At 32.8% G+C, this 19,551-nt stretch overlaps 1 protein-coding gene across 1 annotated transcript; it reads left to right on the top strand.

The window, feature by feature from the left end:
* Positions 1-17,778: 17,778 nt before the first annotated feature.
* On the top strand, positions 17,779-18,936 carry LOC143046460 (uncharacterized). Its single transcript, XM_076219620.1, has one exon. It carries the CDS (start codon positions 17,779-17,781, stop codon positions 18,934-18,936), a length of 1,158 nt encoding a protein of 385 aa, XP_076075735.1.
* The last annotated feature ends 615 nt before the right edge of the window (positions 18,937-19,551 follow it).

The following is a 19,551-nucleotide window of genomic DNA, read 5'->3' as shown; positions in this document are numbered from 1 at the left end:
TGTTATGTTTCTGCTCTTTAGATTAATTGCAATTATAGATACAAAAAATTGGCATCGAATCATTTATGAAGCATTTTGAACAATTTTGGCTTACAAAATTGCAATTTTGTTATCTTTAATTCTTTTTTAAACCATTGTGTCAATGCAACTGCTAATGGAGTTTTTCTCTCAGACAGTGTGTACTTACAACAACTTAGGAGCAACAGTATGTGTTCTACATGTGGAACAGGATCTGCTTTTCCTACAGAATTACTGATATTATCCCCAGTTTTGTTCGGGGTTTGTGTTGCTTAGTCTTTGGTTTTCTGTGTAGTGTGTTTGTTTGTCGTTTTATTTTAGTCATAGCGTTAGCAATACATTTTTGGTTTATGCGTTTCCTTCGCCTCTTATTCACCACCCCAGTATTCAGCACTTCTGTGTTGACATTATTTGTATCATGCTATGATATTTATCATCAATAATTATACTATTAACAATTTTATTTTTTTTTCGAAAAACTAAGGATTTTATTACCCTGGAATAGATTTTGAAATAGTATTAGAAAAATATATTGATATTTTAGGTCCTCAAAGCTCTTCAACTTCGTTCTAATTTGGCCTAATAATATTTCACTTTTTTTCGAGCGTCAACAGTGAGTTCTGTGTAGACGAAACGCGCGTCTGGTGCAGAACATTGCAATGCAGCTGGTATGTATGTAGGGGCTTATTTACATCCATATTTATGAAGATGCACGTAGGCCTTTTGTTTTGCGTTTTAATAGTCAGTTCAAAGAACATCGGAACGTTTTGCGCTTTAATAATACAGCAATAGTAAGTTCAAAGGATACCGGAACGTCTTAGGTTGAGTTTAAGCAGTTGTATATCTACATCAATCACTAGTCTGTAAACACTTTTGTTGTGAGTTCATTGTTCGTTCGACACCGATCTAAATTGAACTACATTATAACTTTTTATACCAAAGGTCAGTTCTTCTGATTGAGTACTCCCACTTTCTCTATCAATCAAAATTAGTGATTATCATTGTCAACTGCTGTAGTTTTGAAATTTTACCTATCATGTCTGTTTATTTTGTACACGCATCGTTGTGAACATAATACAATTTGATGCGACTGTCATACAAGTGAGCGGTTTAGCTAGCTATAAAACTAGGTTGAATCCACCATGTTCTACATTTGAAAATGCCTGTACCAAGTCAGGTATCCATTCGTTTGATGTGTTTAAGCTATTGATTTTGCCATTTGATTAATAGGGACTTTTCTTTTTGAATTTCCCTCGGGGTTCAGTACTTTTGTAATTTTACTTTTGACAAAGGAAAACTGTATTTCTTAACGTTCATGCATTTTATTCTTAGGAAACGCTCAAATCCAAATATTTGAAAGCAATCGTTGATGAATACGATGAAAAGGGTATAAAAGAAAAGCAAAATTTGTCTTCCGGAGTTGAAACTTTAATTCTTTTTTAACAGGCAAAGAGCCAACAATGTCGTTAAGACATGTTTTAAAAACACATTCATTTTGATAATTATCAGTTCATACATTAGTTAATTGTAATTAATTTAAGATGTACTTAGGTGATTTAAGTTAAAATTAAATAAATCAAGAATTAAAAATTGATATTTTAAGCTGGAAGAGTATTAGTTACGGATGAAAAAAAAAACGCTAAAACTATTGATAGGTTATGGAGCTCCTTTTCGAGATATTTGGTTTATAAAATATTGTGGGAAAAGGCTGACTCGGACTTTTACCTTGTATTTGCATTGGTATTATTTGGGTCTTAAATCAAAAGAAAGAAAATCAAGAATCTGCTTAAATTTTGTCAAATGGCCTCTTATGAGCTATTAAGTCTTATATTAATTGATAAATAGGTGTTATGGGGCAAAATAGTTTACCTTGTTTCGTATGGAAAAACATTGAGGAGTCCGTACATTTGACACTTATTCCAAAACCTTACCTAAGTACATCCTTAAGGTTGTATGTCTCATGGGTTAAATTCACAATAGATAAATTTTATTTAGACATTTTTTGTTTTATGTTTTTTTTGCAAATAAATTGTGTTTTTAGTTGACTTCTCACATATTTGATAAAAAGAAAAGACCTAGTATAGGTTTGAATGTTAGAAACACAGTTGTATGTGTTTGAATCGTAATTTCATGACGCCGTCATCAACATGATTAATACACAAAAAAGGCTCATCAAAAGTGAAAGAAGACAACAAATGGACAACCTTAATTATGACATTGTAAAACTATTTATAAAAACAAGACTAAAAGCTTGAACCTAGATAAAAGCCGGCAACTTTATTTGTGCATAAGATTTAAAAGAGAGACAAAGGATACCAAAGGGTCAATTAAAAGTCATCAGTCAAAAAAAACCTGACAACACCATGGCTAAAAACAAAACTGACCAACAAAATTATACAAAATACAACATGTTTAGAAAACTATAAACTGAGTAACACAACGCCGACCAAAAACTTGGAGAGGATAAACAGATCATAATCCACATGTTATACTTCTTGTATTACCAATGACAAATGATACCAGTTTAACTGATGATGATGATGCATGCATGAACAACTTTTTACTATGTTATGTTGATATGGTGTTATTAACCGTTTAGTACAAGTGGAATGAATGCTCTATCTGTTTTGGTAGACAAGAATTCCTTCATAGTTTTATAACGTGAAACGATATAAAGACGCATTGTGTACAAAACCTGATATTCTTTATAAATTACATTCTTGAATAAATTTATAGAAGTGATAAATATTAATTCAGTAAACGTCTTCATAAATAGATGCAAACATTGAAGAATACTAGGTATTTTCAATTCCATTTCTAATTGATAAAAAATACAGAACGTCATTATTCCATCAATAAAGCTATAATATATCCTGATGTCAACGTGCTTGAGTCAGGATGACAACTATATAACCTATATAACATTTGTCACAAATTGGCCGATTCCGTACCCACATAAATAGAGGCATAGTCACCCGAATTATGCCGATTGAACTACATAACACTCAATGCAAAACCATGATTCGAATCAATTGGTATCCATAAAAAAATAGGTCTCTAGTTTGGACTAGTTTTAAACTAACATTATTCCGTGACAATTGTTCACGACGAATGTGAACACGTCTTATCAGTAACAATGTTGATTACTAAATATCAAGGACATCTAAGTTGGGTTGTCTTCTAGTTAGTGTGTATATAAAATATCATGTATATGACATTTGCACTTCACTTCGTGTATTGCATTACAATTTTCGATGAATGATCAATCAGTAAACTATATTATATGATCCACGTTCTATTATAATGGTCATAGGCAAAATGATTGGTTTAACAAATATGTGTTTCAAGACAAATTACCTATAGAAATATATGAATGTCTGTCTGTTGATGAAATCTTTTCAAATGATTATTTTGTTAATGAAACGTTTTACTGCAGATATCACCGATGCAATTAAAAACAAAAAGTTGTAGAAATAGATTACCAAATAAATAGCTGTCAATAACGCAATACACAGAAGGAAAAACAACAAAATATCCGCCATTAACCGATATTGATGAAATAAGTGTGAACAATAAGAGTGTTACCGCCTTCCTGAGGAGAGTACATTTTTTGACGAACCAAAGAGTCGATGATTGAAATTAGGTCTTTATATTTAAATGCGTGATACCAAAATGTAGTTGCTTCCCTCAGATATTGTATTTGTATTATTTTGTGTTGTATATTTCTCTGTAAACTTGCATTTAGTTCTATAGAAAATACAGTATATATATTAACCTTTCTAGTGTTAACAATACAAGAATAGTTGGTGTGATATGATTGCAAATGAAACAGCTATGATCCCCCTAATTTCAAATAAAGAGTATGTCAGCAGTTAAGACTATTCTTCACCCGAAATCAAGTTTTAAAAAGATTAAAGATCACGGTTTTACTTTTAAATGGGCACACTGTTGGTTGAGAGAAACCCATGCTAACGTATTGATTAGATATAGAGTACTGAATTGCAGTGGATGTATAAAAAGTATTTCCTATTGTAAAAATATATTGATTTTTTAAACAACAAATTAGCCGTGCAATTACCGTCTGGTATCATTATATCATGTATATGTCATAGTTTCAAACGCAATTTAGTGTTACTTCCATTGGCGAGGGTTTTATACATGTGTAAATTTAAATGAATATTAGTGCGATTTACATAGTGTTTGCAACTGAGTATTCTCAGTGGATAAATATATAGTCTGTATGCAGGCGCTTCTGGAAAGTTCACAATTGGGAAGCTGAAATCATCTCTTTTGTCGTAAACTTTTGTTTTCAACCGACTCTCATTTTCAAATTTTAGATGTTAGTCAGGATATGAAGCAAACTTAACTGTATCTGTAGTATCCTTTATCTCTAGTTCGACGGGATAAATCGTTCAATATAGTCACAAAAGTTTGTATTATTTAGTGAGAGAACATCATCTATAAAGAGGAATGTAAAGATAAAGGATATTGCTAACTTCTTATCTTTCTTCCTAAAAAGTAATCTGTTTCCCTCGGTTTTAGTTTGTAACCCGGATTTGTTTTCTCTCAATCAATTTTATGATTTTTGAATATCTGTATACTACTGTTGCCTTTATTTCTTTACTTAAATCAGCAAATGTTGAGACATATTTGAAATGTCTGTGAAAATCTGTTCATCTTTAGACTTGTTATCCGAATCAAAAAAAGTTATTGACTGCATTATCTACAATGTTTGAAAAAAAAACCAAATATTTTAGAACCAACAGTTCAACTTAGCCATTCAAAAGGGAGAGGGGCGGGGGGACATTTTTTTTTCAGTATGATTCACCATTGTTTAAGGTATATTATAGCACCTACGTGTATCTTCTCATATATTTTTTCATGAACAATCTATGCTAATTTACACGACCTTAAACGATTGCAAGGGACCCATACTAAATCTTTCTTCTATATTTTTGAAAAAAAGCAATAATAAAATCCTCGTTTTGGCAAAATATAGGAACATTCTTACAAAATATATTGCTAATATGTTGTTACTTCTATGATTATTGAAACATAATTAAAAAAACAAACAATTGCTGTGTTCTATTTGAACATTTGAAATGCCTTTTGTTTGTCCCGTACACCATGCGGTAGTATAAGCTATAGACTTTGTTTTAATTTACAAATGAGAATAGTTTGATAGTTTAACTTGTAACAATGAACTAAAAGTATCTCGTCATTAGAAAAGTGAAACAGGGACTAATTTTCCAGCAGGTATATTTAGGTTTAGAAATTGCAAAGTTTTAGTTGCAGCATACTTTAGTTTGTATACATTGCGATGAAAATGAAATTTTAAGAAGGCGTTTATTTGAAGGTAACCCAGCGAATCAAAATGAAATGCAATGGTCAACATTTGATCTTTACTTAATACAATTTTTACATCATTCTGAGTCGGATCAATTGTAAATACTCCTTTCTGAATGTTGATTTATGGACTGCTATTTTGTTCTTTGTTTTCTCTTTTTCATGATCTAGTGTTATCACATAAGCAACACGACGGGTGCCACATGTGAAGCAGGATCTGATTACCCTTCCGGAGCACCTGAGATCACCCCTAGTTTTTTGGTAGGGTTCGTGTTGTTTATTCTTTAGTTTTCTATGTTGTGTCATTTGTGCTGTTATTTGTTTGTCTTTTTCATTTTTAGCCATGGCGTTGTCAGTTTGTTTTAGATTTATGAGTTTGACTGTCCCTTTGGTATCTGTCATCCCTCTTTTATAGATAAAACTAATTCGTTCAGTGTATTTTTACTTGTTTTAGTTTAAATGTCTTTTTGATCGAGTTGAGTCATTTTAATTGATATCCTATAATGTACCTTTTTTCTGTTGTAATGTTACACTACTGTATCATGTTACGTCAAGGTGGGCGTTTTCTGTGAATGCCTAAGCCAGGAACCTGTTGTTCAGAGGTTGTCGTTTTGTGGTTCATAAGAGATTGTGTTGTCTTTTTTTATAAATTAGACTATTGGTATTCCTGTTTTCATTGCTTTACACTTTTCATTTTTGGACCCTTTATAGCTAACTGTTCGTTGTACGCCAAGACTCATGATAGTTGAAGACCGTACTTTGACCTAGTATAATTGTGAACTTTTTATACATTGTGACTTCGATGGAGAGTTGTCTCATTGACATTCATAACACATTCTATTTATGTATAGAATAAATTCTCATGAATTGTATCATTTTCATATATAATATCTTTGATATAGAGTTAACTGTCTTTTATCTCAATGTATATCCTTTCATGCGACTGTCCTACAGGTGAAAGGTCTAGGTAGCTTTAAAATCGGGCTTAACCCACTATTTTCTGCATTTTCTGTATAAGAAACCGCCAATACCAAGTCAGGAGTATGACAGTTGTTATCCATTTGTTTGAGCTTTTGATTTTGCTTTGAGACTTTCCGGGTAGAATTTTTCTCAGAGTTCGGTATTTTTGTTATTTTACTTCTTATCAAGCATAAATCAAGCTTCTGTAATTACAAATATTAATATGCCAAACAGCAAAGATAATGAAAAATAGTGATGTGCCATTTTGCAGTTGTTTGGCTTTCCAACTATTTTGATCTGAGCGTCACTGATGAGTCTTATGTATACGAAACGTGCGTCTAACGTATTAAATTATAATCCTGATGCCTTTGATAACTAGTCATAGAAACTTCGTTCAAATCAATGTATTGTTTTATTGCATTTAATAGAAAATGGGGATTTGTGGCAAGTCATGTCAATATTTTTGCAGAAAATCAACAGACTTAAATGCAGATATTTTCGTTATGAAATTCTAAACATAGATCATAGATGTATGTATAATGAATAACCTGTACAATCCCAAAACATCCTGCTGGGTCACTAAAGTCGATCACACCCTAGAAGATGTACTAGAATTGGTCCATATATGTATGTGTTTTAACTAAAATCGTAACTTAAAATGTATAAACTTGTTTAAGTTGTATAAATTTTAATTACTATTTACCAGTTTATGTCACCAGTTTACAGATTCAAGAACTCTTTATCTGATGGTTGTTATATCCAGTCAAAATTAGCTTCTGAAATCTTCATCGAACGGTTAAAAAATAGTGACTAGTATGCTCTTATGGCCGGCCAGATGTTAGACTTTAAGTTATTTCCGATACAAAGGGGAGTAACAAGAAATAGTTGTAATCACACAACTTAACTTAGTCCAGGGACAAGGCGTTGTCTTTAATTCTGATACCTTTGATAACTAGTCATAGAAACTTCGTTCAAATCAATGTATTGTTTTATTGCATTTAATAGAAAATGGGGATTTGTGGCAAGTCAAGCCAATATTTTTGCAGAAAATCAACAGACTTAAATGCAGATATTTTCGTTATGAAATTCTAAACATAGATCATAGATGTATGTATAATGAATAACCTGTACAATCCCAAAACATCCTGCTGGGTCACTAAAGTCGATCACACCCTAGAAGATGTACTAGAATTGGTCCATATTTGTATGTGTTTTAACTAAAATCGTAACTTAAAATGTATCAACTTGTTTAAGTTGTATAAATTTTAATTACCATTTACCAGTTTATGTCACCAGTTTACAGATTCAAGAACTCTTTATCTGATGGTTGTTATATCCAGTCCAAATTAGCTTCTGAAATCTTCATCGAACGGTTAAAAATAGTGACTAGTATGCTCTTATGGCCAACCAGATGTTGACCTTTAAGTTATTTTCGATAGAAAGGGGAGTAACAAGAATTAGTTGTAATCACACAACTTAACTCAGTCCAGGGGCAAGGCGTTGTCTTTAACATGTTACACAAGCTGGTTTCTTTAAAAAAAAAAGAAATCCAATTGTAAACCAAAATGCTTGTTTAGCATTAAATATTAGATATTTGTTTAATAAAAGTATTGTTTTATATTATTTTTGATGTATGAGAATTAGAAACTGACATTGATTGTCTACTTTATGTAACTACTGTTCAACATGGGGTGAAATATTTTTGTTAAAGGAATTCATTTCTGTTCTCCTCTCTTCCGAAAGACAACATTCTAAGTCACCCACTGGATGTTTAATTCGAAGTTGCTGGTTTATTTTAGAATAGAGCTAGTTTTTAGACTTTGTACGACTTTGCCCCCCGCAGAACTATAGAAAAACAGACTTACAGTACATTAACGGGTGTTACACGGACTCTTTTTAGATGATACACGGACTCTTTTTAGTTGTTACACGAACACTTTTTATGAATAGAATCACTCGTGCATGATCAGTGAGTTCATGGACACTTTAACTTTCAATTAGATTTGAACTTTTTGGTTCACCGACTTATTTCCTGTCTTTTTATTGAACAAAATATTTACGTTAGCATCAATATTTTTTTTGAAACATTTCCAGTAAAATACTATTCATATTAGTACACTAAGGGATTAGACATTGAACTTCAAAAAAAAAGGGGGTATGGCTATCTCCTAAAAAAGATATTTTGATCCCAAATTTTATGAGAAAAAAATTATTATGGTCAAGCAGATGACAAATTGATGTTTTGGATGATTCCTAATTTTCCGAATACCGTAAATAGTTCTAATTTAAACAAAAACATTTGGGTGATGGCGTTGAAAAGTAAATAGTTAATATTCTCAAAATAGAACATACTGCCCCCTTTATGAAGCAAAATGTTCGGTCAATAAATGTTTTCTTCAATATATGGATATGAATAGTATTTTGGACAATGCCGAAAGTAAAGAAATGATGATACTGACGTGTATATTTCAATAAAAATAAGACAGGAAATAAGTAAATAAAAATAAAATCTTTTCAAAAGATAAAATCCCTATCAACTCACCAATGCACGATTGATCCTATAAACAAAAAGTGTTCATGTAATACACGTCCAAATAAGCAGCAAATCTAGAAGAAAATCATTCAACTTAGTCATCAATTTTGGGCGGTAACTGCGATTGGATCATAATGTAACACGTGTTTATTACCGATCAACACTTGCAGATCTGGAGACGAGCATGAATTTAAAAAAAATTAAAGTACATTGTATATGCCTGAATATATATTAAGACAAAATCCATTTTTTCATAAACATTTCATTCACTAAATAAATGAAGAAGGAAATTCATTCTTTTGATACATTTATATTGTTATCGAATTTATAACAGTGGCGAATTCAGGTCCAAATCGAGGACAAAACAGGGGGAAGGGGGGCCAACTTTATGTCCCCATTTAAATGCATTGATCATGCAAAAAAGGGGTGTTCCAACCCCGGGACCCCCACCACTGAATATTAAATTCATGTATTTGGCAACAAACGCGCGATTTTTACGATTTTTTTTAAGGGGGGATGGGGGATGGAATGCATTTTTTCATAAAAAAAAAATCACAGCCTGTTATTTTTAAAATGAATTAGCCGACCCCCCCCCCCCCCCTCCCCTCCCCGCTTTCCGTTTCATCCATAAAAATCAAAAGTTATCCTACTTACCACTAAAATATTTCTTTAATGCACTACTTTTTTACGAAATTACATTTTAAAAAGTTTTAATGTACAACATCATCTTTTACTTGAAACGGTTCTTTTTTATCAAATTATTAGATTCCTGACTTTTTTTTGAAGAAAAAAAATCTCGATTGAAGGGAAATGAAAAAAAAAGGTGTTTATACTATAACTTACATTTACTGCTTTATGGCTATCTAAATTTCTCAAATGTTTAGTCTTGCAAAATGTATTATTACTTTCTTGAAACGTCGTACAAGTCAAATAAAAAAGTAACAAAAGAAACAGGCCGGTAACAACCAGTCGAATAGTTTTTCTGCACTTGTAGTCAGGTCAAGGTCCTCGGCTATCGCCTCGGACCTTGACCTGACTACTCTTGCAGAAAAACTATCCGGAAACGGTTGTTACCGGCCTGTTTCTTTGTTACCTTTGTATTTTATCTAATACATGATGGATTAAAGTTTAAATGCAAATGTGATGAAATTTAATCAAATATTGATTATTTTTTTGTTTAAGAAATGCAATACGTGAGTCTAAATAGCTGTTTTATTGGAATTTGAGATATGTTCATGGTTACCTGAACAAAATTATGGCTTGTTATTGACCATTATTATATCCTTATGTAGACGAAACGCGCGTCTGGCGTACTAAATTATAATCCTGGTACCTTTGATAACTGTTTACACCTGCTCTGCAAGGTTTTTGTGATGCTTACGGTAATAAGCATTGGCAATTTTACGTTGTGTGCTTTGTGCTCTTAAAAGGTTTAGATGACACACCTCTTTTGTTAAAAATTAAAAACTTTAAACCTTTAACTCGCTTTGAAGATATTTTCCGAATGTCCCTTTTATTTTGATGTTTTCTTATATTTTAAATTGTGAGTCATGAAAAAAAGGGCCTGCAAGTTCAATTGTAAATATACAATTTAAATTACACTGTATCCTCTTCACTTTGATGACCGAAACCAATTCATTAAGAAAGCTATGCATAACCTAGACGCAACAGCGAACACCCTGCTGGTGGAAGTTTTGACCCCGAGGGTATCAGCAGCCCAGTAGTCAACATTTCTGTGTTGACATGAATATCATGATTCAATAATGTGGTCATTTTTATTATAAATTTTCCGTTTACAAAACTTTGAATTTTTCGAAAAACAAAGGATTTTCTTAACCCAGGCATAGATTACCTTAGCCGTATTTGGCACAACTTTTTGAAATTTTGGATCCTCATTGCTCTTCAACTTTTCACTTGTTTGACTTTATAAATATTTGTATATGAGCGTCACTGATGAGACGAAACGCACGTCTGGCGTACTAAATTATAATCCTGGTACCTTTAATAACTATTTACACCACTGGGTCGATGCCACTGCTGGTGGACGTTTCGTCCCCGAGGGTATCAACAGCCCAGTAGTCAACATTTCCGTGTTGACATAAATATCAATAAAATGGCCATTATTATAAATTTCCCGTTTACAAAACTTTGAATTTTTCAAAAATTAAGGATTTTCTAAACCCAGGCATAGATTACCTTAGCCGTATTTGGCACAACTTTTTTGGAATTTTGGATCCTCATTGCTCTTCAACTTTTCACTTGTTTGGCTTTATAAATATTTGTATATGAGCGTCACTGATGAGTCTTATGTAGACAAAACGCGCGTCTGGCGTACTTAGTTATAATCCTGGTACCTTTGATAACTATTTACACCATTAAGTCGATGCCACTGCTGATGGACGTTTCGTCCCCGAGGGTATCAAAAGCCCAGTAGTCAACATTTTGGTGTTGACATGAATATCAATGTGGTCATTATTATAAATTTTCCGTTTACAAAACTTTGAACTTTTCGAAAAACTAAGGATTTTCTAAACCCAGGCATAGATTACCGTAGACGTATTTGACACAACTTTTTGGAGTTTTGGATCCTCATTGCTCTTCAACTTTTCACTTGTTTGGCTCAATAAATATTTGTATATGAGCGTCACTGATGAGTCTTATGTAGACGAAACGCGCGTCTGGCGTACTAAATTATAATCCTGGTACCTTTGATAACTATTTACACCACTGGGTCGATGCCACTGCTGGTGGACGTTTCGTCCCCGAGGGTATATAAATATTTTGATATGAGCGTCACTGATGAGTCTTATGTAGACAAAACGAGAGTCTGGCGTACTAAATTATAATCCTGGTACCTTTGATAAGTATTGTACTTATAAATAAACAAACAAAATTAAAAACAACAATAAAAATAACATGGTCAAATATGAAATTAGCACTGAATACCCATCACCTAATTAGTGTGTTTTAAGGCCACATTTATGAACTGTTGTAAGGTGTTACTTTTTCTTTTTCTTTCTTTTTTTTTATCTGAACACGATTTTTTCATTAACTTTAAAGGATGTCCTTTACATGGTAAAGTTACACTACTGTCTAATACCAGGTGTATTCATATGCACATGTCCCATAGTGAGAATCATGTTGTTTAGTGGTTGTCTATTTTTGGTGCACTTCATATTTGCTTTTTGTTTCTGGTTTGAAGATTGGTTATCATTTGATATCTTATTGCTGACCCTGTTAAGTCTGCTAAAATTGCTTGCATAATTAACTTTAAGGTTATCGGTCGTAATTAAAGCGTTACATTTAATTCGTTATTTCATTGCTTGAAGTATTATTTCTTACATCTGCATGGTCAAATGTATTTTTTTTTATTAAAGATTTAATTTTAGTTTTAGTCTTTTTTCTTCAATTTTCATATCTATACTTATTCACATTTAAAAACGGAAAGGATCCAGATGTTACGGAAGCCGATAAGGGCTATTAAAAAAATATGTCTTTATTATGACATAGCATGTCGTAATAACGACATTACTATGTCGTAACTTCGACATAACAAGTCGCTATTACGACATCGCTATGTCGTAATTTCGACATAACATAAAATTGAGAATGGAAATGGGGAATGTGTCAAAGAGACAACAACCCGACCAAATAAAAAACAACAGCAGAGGGTCACCAACAGGTCTTCAATGTAGCGAGAAATTCCCGCACCCGGAGGCGTCCTTCAGCTGGCCCCTAAACAAATATATACTAGTCAGTGATAATAAACACCATACTAATTTCCAAATTGTACACAAGAAACTAAAATTAAAATAATACAAGACTAACAAAGGCCAGAGGCTCCTGACTTGGGACAGGCGCAAAAATGCGGCGGGGTTAAACATGTTTGTGAGATCTCAACCCTCCCCCTATACCTCTAACCAATGTAGTAAAGTAAACGCATAACAATACGCACATTAAAATTCAGTTCAAGAGAAATCTGAGTCTGATGTCAGAAGATGTAACCAAAGAAAATAAACAAAATGACAATAATACATAAATAACAACAGACTACTAGCAGTTAACTGACATGCCAGCTCCAGACTTCAATTAAACTGACTGAAAGATTATGATTTCATCATATGAACATCAGGCACAATCCTTCCCGTTAGGGGTTTAGTATCATACCATCATAACATATATGAGAAGAACATAACCCGTGCCATGCCAACAACTGTTTTTAGAATAAATGTGTTTAGTTCCGATGCAAAGACCTTATCAGTGACTCAATATTAACGCCAAAATATGCAATCTTTAATGACTTGACAACAGTATCGCAATTATATCCCTTCTTAATAAGTCTATTCAAAGGTTTTGTAAGTTTCTGAGGTGAATATATACTGACACCTTTGTGCTTTATAAAGAATATTACCATAAAAAATTGGATGTGAAATACCTGAACGTATTAGAAGTCTGCATGTTGAGCTATATTTACGAATGATGTCTTTATACCGATGATAAAATTTAGTAAATGTTTTGACTAGTTTGTGATATCGAAAACCCTGGTGTAATAATTTTTCAGTAATACATAAATTTCTCTCATTAAAATCTAAAACATTGTTACATACACGAGCGAATCGTACAAGTTGAGATATATAAACACCGTAAGATGGTGACAAGGGAACGTCACCATCTAAAAACGGATAATTAACGATAGGAAATGAAAAATCATCCCTTTTATCATAAATTTTAGTATTCAGCTTTGCATTAGTGATATAGATATCAAGATCGAGAAAAGGGCAGTGGTCATTCTTAGTATTAGCTTTATTTAAAGTAAGTTCAACAGGATAAATTTCATTAATATACATACTGAAGTCGTCATTATTGAGAGCCAAAATATCATCCAAATATCTAAAAGTATTATTAAATTTGTTTATCAGATGTTGTTTCGATGGGTCTTTGCTTATTTTTATCATAAATTGTAACTCATAACAATACAAAAACAGGTCCGCAATAAGTGGTGTATGTCGTAATTACGACATTACTATGTCGTAATAACGACATTGCTATATATTATGTATATGTAAAAGAATATGTGTTATGATTGCCAAGAGACTAAATTACATAGAAATTAACAGCTAAAGGTAATCATAATGCCTTCAATAATGAGAAAAGTTCTGCATAGTCAGCTATAAAAGTGGGATGAAAGATACTAGAGGGAGAGTCCCCGAAATTACAGATGTCTAACAATTTAATTCAAACGAGAAAAATAACGGTTTTAATAATACACAAACTGGATCGAAAAACAAATACGTAAAAAGTAAAATCACAAAAATACTGAACTTAAAGGAAAATCAATTCGGAAAGTCCATAATCACATGGCACAATCAAATAGCAAAACGCATCAAGAACAAATGGACAAGAATTGTCATATTCCTGACTTGGTACAGGCATTTTCAAATGTAGAAAATGGTGGATTAAACCTGGTTTTATAGCGCTAACCCTCTCACTTTGATGACAGTCTCATCAAATTCCGTTATATTTACATAGATGCGTTAACTAAACAGACACAATAACACAAATTGTAAAAATATGGGTACATCAGTCATCATCGTATAACAATTTTAAATGGAACAATTTAAGGTAGCACTACAGTCTAACGATGATTGTTTGAAGATATTTTTTTTATCACATAATTTTGAAGTAAGAATTATTCTGCGCAGTTTGTAAAAATCCCAAAGTCATTATCATATCACAACAAGGAGAAAATTGATAATGAACTTATTTAAATAAAAGCACATGGTAATTAATCTAAATATATAGGCATTTGGGAGGGGATAATATGTCAATCATCTGTTGATATCAGTGTCCAGCTGTTAATCCCTGCCCACAAGATAAATATTGTAGTCTTATCTTATTGTTTTGCAACAAAACTAGTTTATATAACATGGAAGTGAACTAAGAAAAAGAAAAAATCTAAAAGGAAAAAATCTACAAAAAATGAAATAAAATTAATATGGTAAAGAATGGGAAAGTAGTTTTGAAAGCCTCTGACTGTCTGTATAAATATCTTCTCTTTGGTCTTATTAATTTAAATTCAGTTTTATGCATTTTAACTAATTTTCAGTTTATGTGTAATTTGTCAGTTCCATTAAATTAAAAAAAAAAAAAAACATTTGGAAAGTGGATTTTCAAGAAGGTCTAACTCTTGATCTTTTTATGAACATGTTTTTTGATGCACACTTTTAATGTTCTAGCTTATTTCAGACAGTTTATTTCTTTTTTTAAATTCAAATGAAAGTTATTCTTTATATAGAGAGAATAATGATGTTAAACATTGATTATATGCAGCTGGTCAATCATGTTATTCTCTTATCTTAGACTGTCTGGAAAAAGGCGGAGCTTTGTCTATATTTAATTACTACATCACAGATGTTGTTCAAATCTGTGACGTCAAACTCCCACCAAATGCCAAGTTAGTGTTGGACAGTTCACATATAATGCAAAATTTACAGCATTAGAGCATCAAAGACACAAAGTGTGTGGTTCTATTGATATAGTAATGGTATCAGAACACTCCTGGGGTGTTCCCAGTGGAATTTTGTATTCATATTGTCTTTATAGGGGTTCTAAGGGGGAAATTCAGTTTTTAGGTCATTTCTCAGAACAATTTTTCATGAGAATTGTAAGGAAAAAATGAAAATAGAAACTTAATGATTACCCCCTTTGGCCTGACTTTGATGTATATGATTACAGGATGTATTTTCTACAATACTGTGTCCCAGTTTTTGGATAATTTGTTTCTAAATGAATTTATAGGTCTTCAAAGATGAAAGGTGAAATGAGGTTTGGAACCCAGCAGTTAAATCAATATATTGTCTTACTGGAGGAATATATCAAAAATCTAAGACACGGTTTTGTTGATTGTATATGGTTGATTAAAGGGATGAAAACAAATTTTTACTACCATTTGACATGAATGTGCCATTTTCATCCAAGTTGGAAGACCTTTTTTTGGGCAATTAATGAGCTATATTTTGAAATTAATCAAACAAAAAAATAAATTTATATACAGATTAAGAAAGAGTTATATTTCAGCTTTAAAATGAGTTAAAGATTTTAAAAATCCATTAAGTAGTTTTGTAGAAATTAAACTTTAAAGACTGTTGATTGGAGTCAGAAAATTTTGACTGTAGTGCTACCTTAACAGAACACAAAGACATCTATCTACAAACACAATCATTGATTTGTGTGTTTGACGTCAGAAAATGTTATACGTCACATATAGATTTGTCGTTCAATGTGCATACAAACAATTTTAAAATTTACATATTTATTCAGTCAAACTTGTACATGTTGTATATAGATAATGATTTGTGAAATTGTCGTAATGATCAGAGAATTGCACTTGCAGTCTTTCCTCAGGACGCCTTTTTTCACAGTTTATTTTATACATAGTTTTAACATACGCTTTTATGAATATATGTACGTTTGGCCTAAGTAAGGTTCACCTGTGTTTAAACGCACACTGATTAGGCTTAGCCTATTTACACACCTGTTGACTATTTTTAAATAGTGGTCAATCGAGTTCTTCGGACAGGTTTGTCTATTTTTAAACAGTGGTCAGATGAGTTCTTTGGACACGTTGTCATTTTATTTCTGCTTGGGATTTTCGTGTGGAAGGATGCCACACTCGTTAGAGCATTTTTATATTTGATAGCTAAATATAACCTACAATGGTTCTACCTGTCTACTGTATATAGTGCATCAATTCCGAGGTTCCAGCCTGCACCGGAGTAATACAATGCTGCGGTGTTAAGGAGTGGTCATATGGATTGAACGCAATCATACATAATTCATCAAACAACATATCTACATATTATAGTGGAACCATCGTGCACGATACCATAACCGTCATAACGATACAAAGGGAAGTAATCTGGATTATATACAAACTACTGAAGCTGTTGAACTATTTATTTGGACTTTGTTTGTTTAGAATAATTTGATGAATTTTTTCTTCTTAATTGTTTTTTTGTTGTTTTTTTTTTGTTTGTTTGTTTATTAAATAATTTATTTATTCTAATCGTTGATTCCTTAGTCAATATTGTAAAATAGCACTGAAAGACTTATCCATCCGTCCGTCCATGACAATTGGTGTCAGAAGTGGGATAAGTCTGAAGTGTTTTTCTTATACATTTTGAAGTTAAATTTATATTTTCTATAGAGGAATTGTTATTTTTTTTTATATACTTTGAACATACATTTATAACGTGTAGTAAAGCTTACTATTGTATTTTGCAGAAATTTTGCTATTGTTTATTTTGTGTTGCGATTGACACTTGTGGACCAGGCTATGGTCAACTGTGATACTAAAGCGTAGTGTTACGAGATATAGATATGTGATATATTTAGCATTATCCTTGGTCTAGTTTATTGTTACATAGCAAGTCATATTAGCAGGAATCAATCATGGAGAGTCTAAAAGAGTTACGACAGTATGGTGAGTCATTGGGGTTAGCCAATGAAGATTTAATTAGGTTCATTGAGTCACAACAGGCGAAACAACGCGATTATAGACGTTTTGAAAGAGAAAGGAAGAGTGGGAAGTTGAAAAGGTAAGATTAGAACATGAATTGGAATTGAAAAGGCTAGATTATACTCGTTTATTTGAAACTGAAAAACACAGGGAAGAAAAAGGTAATGTTAATCCCTCAAAGGTACCTACACTACCTCCTTTTGAGGAAGGTACTGATGATATGGATGCATATTTGCGTCGTTATGAAAGGTATGCTATATCGCAAACATGGGACAAATCAATATGGGCCACCAATTTGAGTGCACTTCTTAAAGGTAATGCATTAAATGTGTACGCTTTGCTGCCATCAGATCAAGCATTAGATTATGATGCTCTCAAGGCATGTTTGTTGAAGAGGTATAACATGACTGAAGATGGTTTTAAGCAGAAGTTTAGATCTTGTCGTCCAGAGATTGGTGAAACGTTTCAACAGTTTTCTGTTCGTTTGGGTAGTTATTTTAGTAGGTGGATTGATATGTCTAATGTTTTGAAGACGTTTGATGGACTTTATGATTTTATGTTAAAAGATCAGTTTTTACACATTTGTAATAACGAGGTAATGTTATTTCTGAAAGAGAGAGTACGGAAGTCCATAGATGATATGACTCGGTATGCTGATCAATTTAAGGAGGAAAGGCGAGTAAATATAGTAACACTTACAAATCAGACTCAAAAAAGTAAGCCACAGCCGTCTCAAAAACCCAACAATGCACGGAACCAAGAATCGCCAAAGCAAAGTGACAGAGATAGAAATAGACATGCACGAGGTTATGGTGGCGGAAACAGATTTGATAGAAAGTGCCTTAAGTGCAACAAATCAGATCACTTGATATCGAACTGTCCATTATTAAAAAACAAAGTTGGTAATGTACAGAATAGTGGTTCACGGGGAAAGGAAACTCCTATTTGCGGTAATGGTATTACTCTAACTGATAGCATTATTACTACACAGGTTAGTAGTCTTACAATACCTGAACAGTATGAAAAGAAACATATCAAAATGCCTGTAGCTAAAAGTAAGTTAGGTAACCGTGTTGTGACAGTACTTCGCGATACAGGATGTAATGGAGTCATTATAAAGAAAAGTCTTGTAAGTATAGATTGTTTTCTAGATGATTATCAGACATGCGTATTAGCCGATGGATCGAGTGTTAAAGTGCCTATAGCTATAATTACTATAGACAGTCCTTATTATCAAGGTGAAGGAAAAGCATGGTGTATGGAACAACTATTGTATGATGTTATTATAGGAAACATAGATGGTGCTAGGGAGCCTTATGATCCCGATATATCTCCGTCGGTAAGTGTAGTAACTCGACAGCAAGCGAAGAAGAGAGATAATCCATATCCGAAATTAAAAGTTCCAGGAAGTATTAAGGATGTTAGTCTAGAGGACATTGAGAATGAACAGCAGTCTGATGCAAGTTTTTCGAAGCTTAGACAGTATGTTGCTGAAGGCAGAAACTTTGAGAAGACTAATGGTACAAAAGTAAATTACATAGTGAAGAAGAAACTTGTGTAAAGAGAATTTATGTCACCAAAAGTAGAAAATGGTAAGTTATTCCGTCAGTTGGTCGTTCCTGAAGTTTATAGAAGCGATGTCATGAAATTAGCACACGAGTCATTGATGGATGGACATATGGCTACACGACGTACAGTATATCGTGTATTATCAGAGTTTTACTGGCCAGGAGTTGAATCCGATGTCAAGCGGTATTGCCAGTCCTGTGATATTTGCCAACGCACTGAACCAAAAGGTAAGCAGATTAGAGCCCCTTTGGGTAAAACCCCTATCATAGATGTACCTTTTCGCAGAGAAGCTGTAGATATAGTTGGACCTTTAGTACCAGTAACTGATAAAGGAAATCGTTATATACTAACTCTTGTTGATTACGCTACAAGGTATCCAGAAGGAGTAGCGTTACCATCTATCGAGACAGAAAGGGTAGCGGAAGCATTGATTGATATATTTTGTAGGGTAGGTTTTCCAAGAGAGATGTTGACAGATATGGGCGCAAAATTTACTTCCAATTTAATGTCTATGTGTCCTATGTGTAACGGACTCGTTGAAAGGTTTAACGGTACGATGAAGCTGATGTTGAAGCGACTATGTGCTGAGCGTCCGCGAGATTGGGAT

Source organism: Mytilus galloprovincialis, chromosome 9 (genome assembly GCF_965363235.1).
Source record: "Mytilus galloprovincialis chromosome 9, xbMytGall1.hap1.1, whole genome shotgun sequence".
Taxonomy (NCBI): Eukaryota; Metazoa; Mollusca; class Bivalvia; order Mytilida; family Mytilidae; genus Mytilus; species Mytilus galloprovincialis.
The sequence above is the reverse complement of the archived record's forward strand: the minus strand, read 5'-3'. Positions and strand labels throughout refer to the sequence as shown.

What these genes read in the sequence shown, in the direction of transcription:
- LOC143046460 (XM_076219620.1), top strand. Translation starts at nt 17,779, where the DNA reads ATGACTGAAGATGGTTTTAAGCAGAAGTTTAGATCTTGTCGTCCAGAG.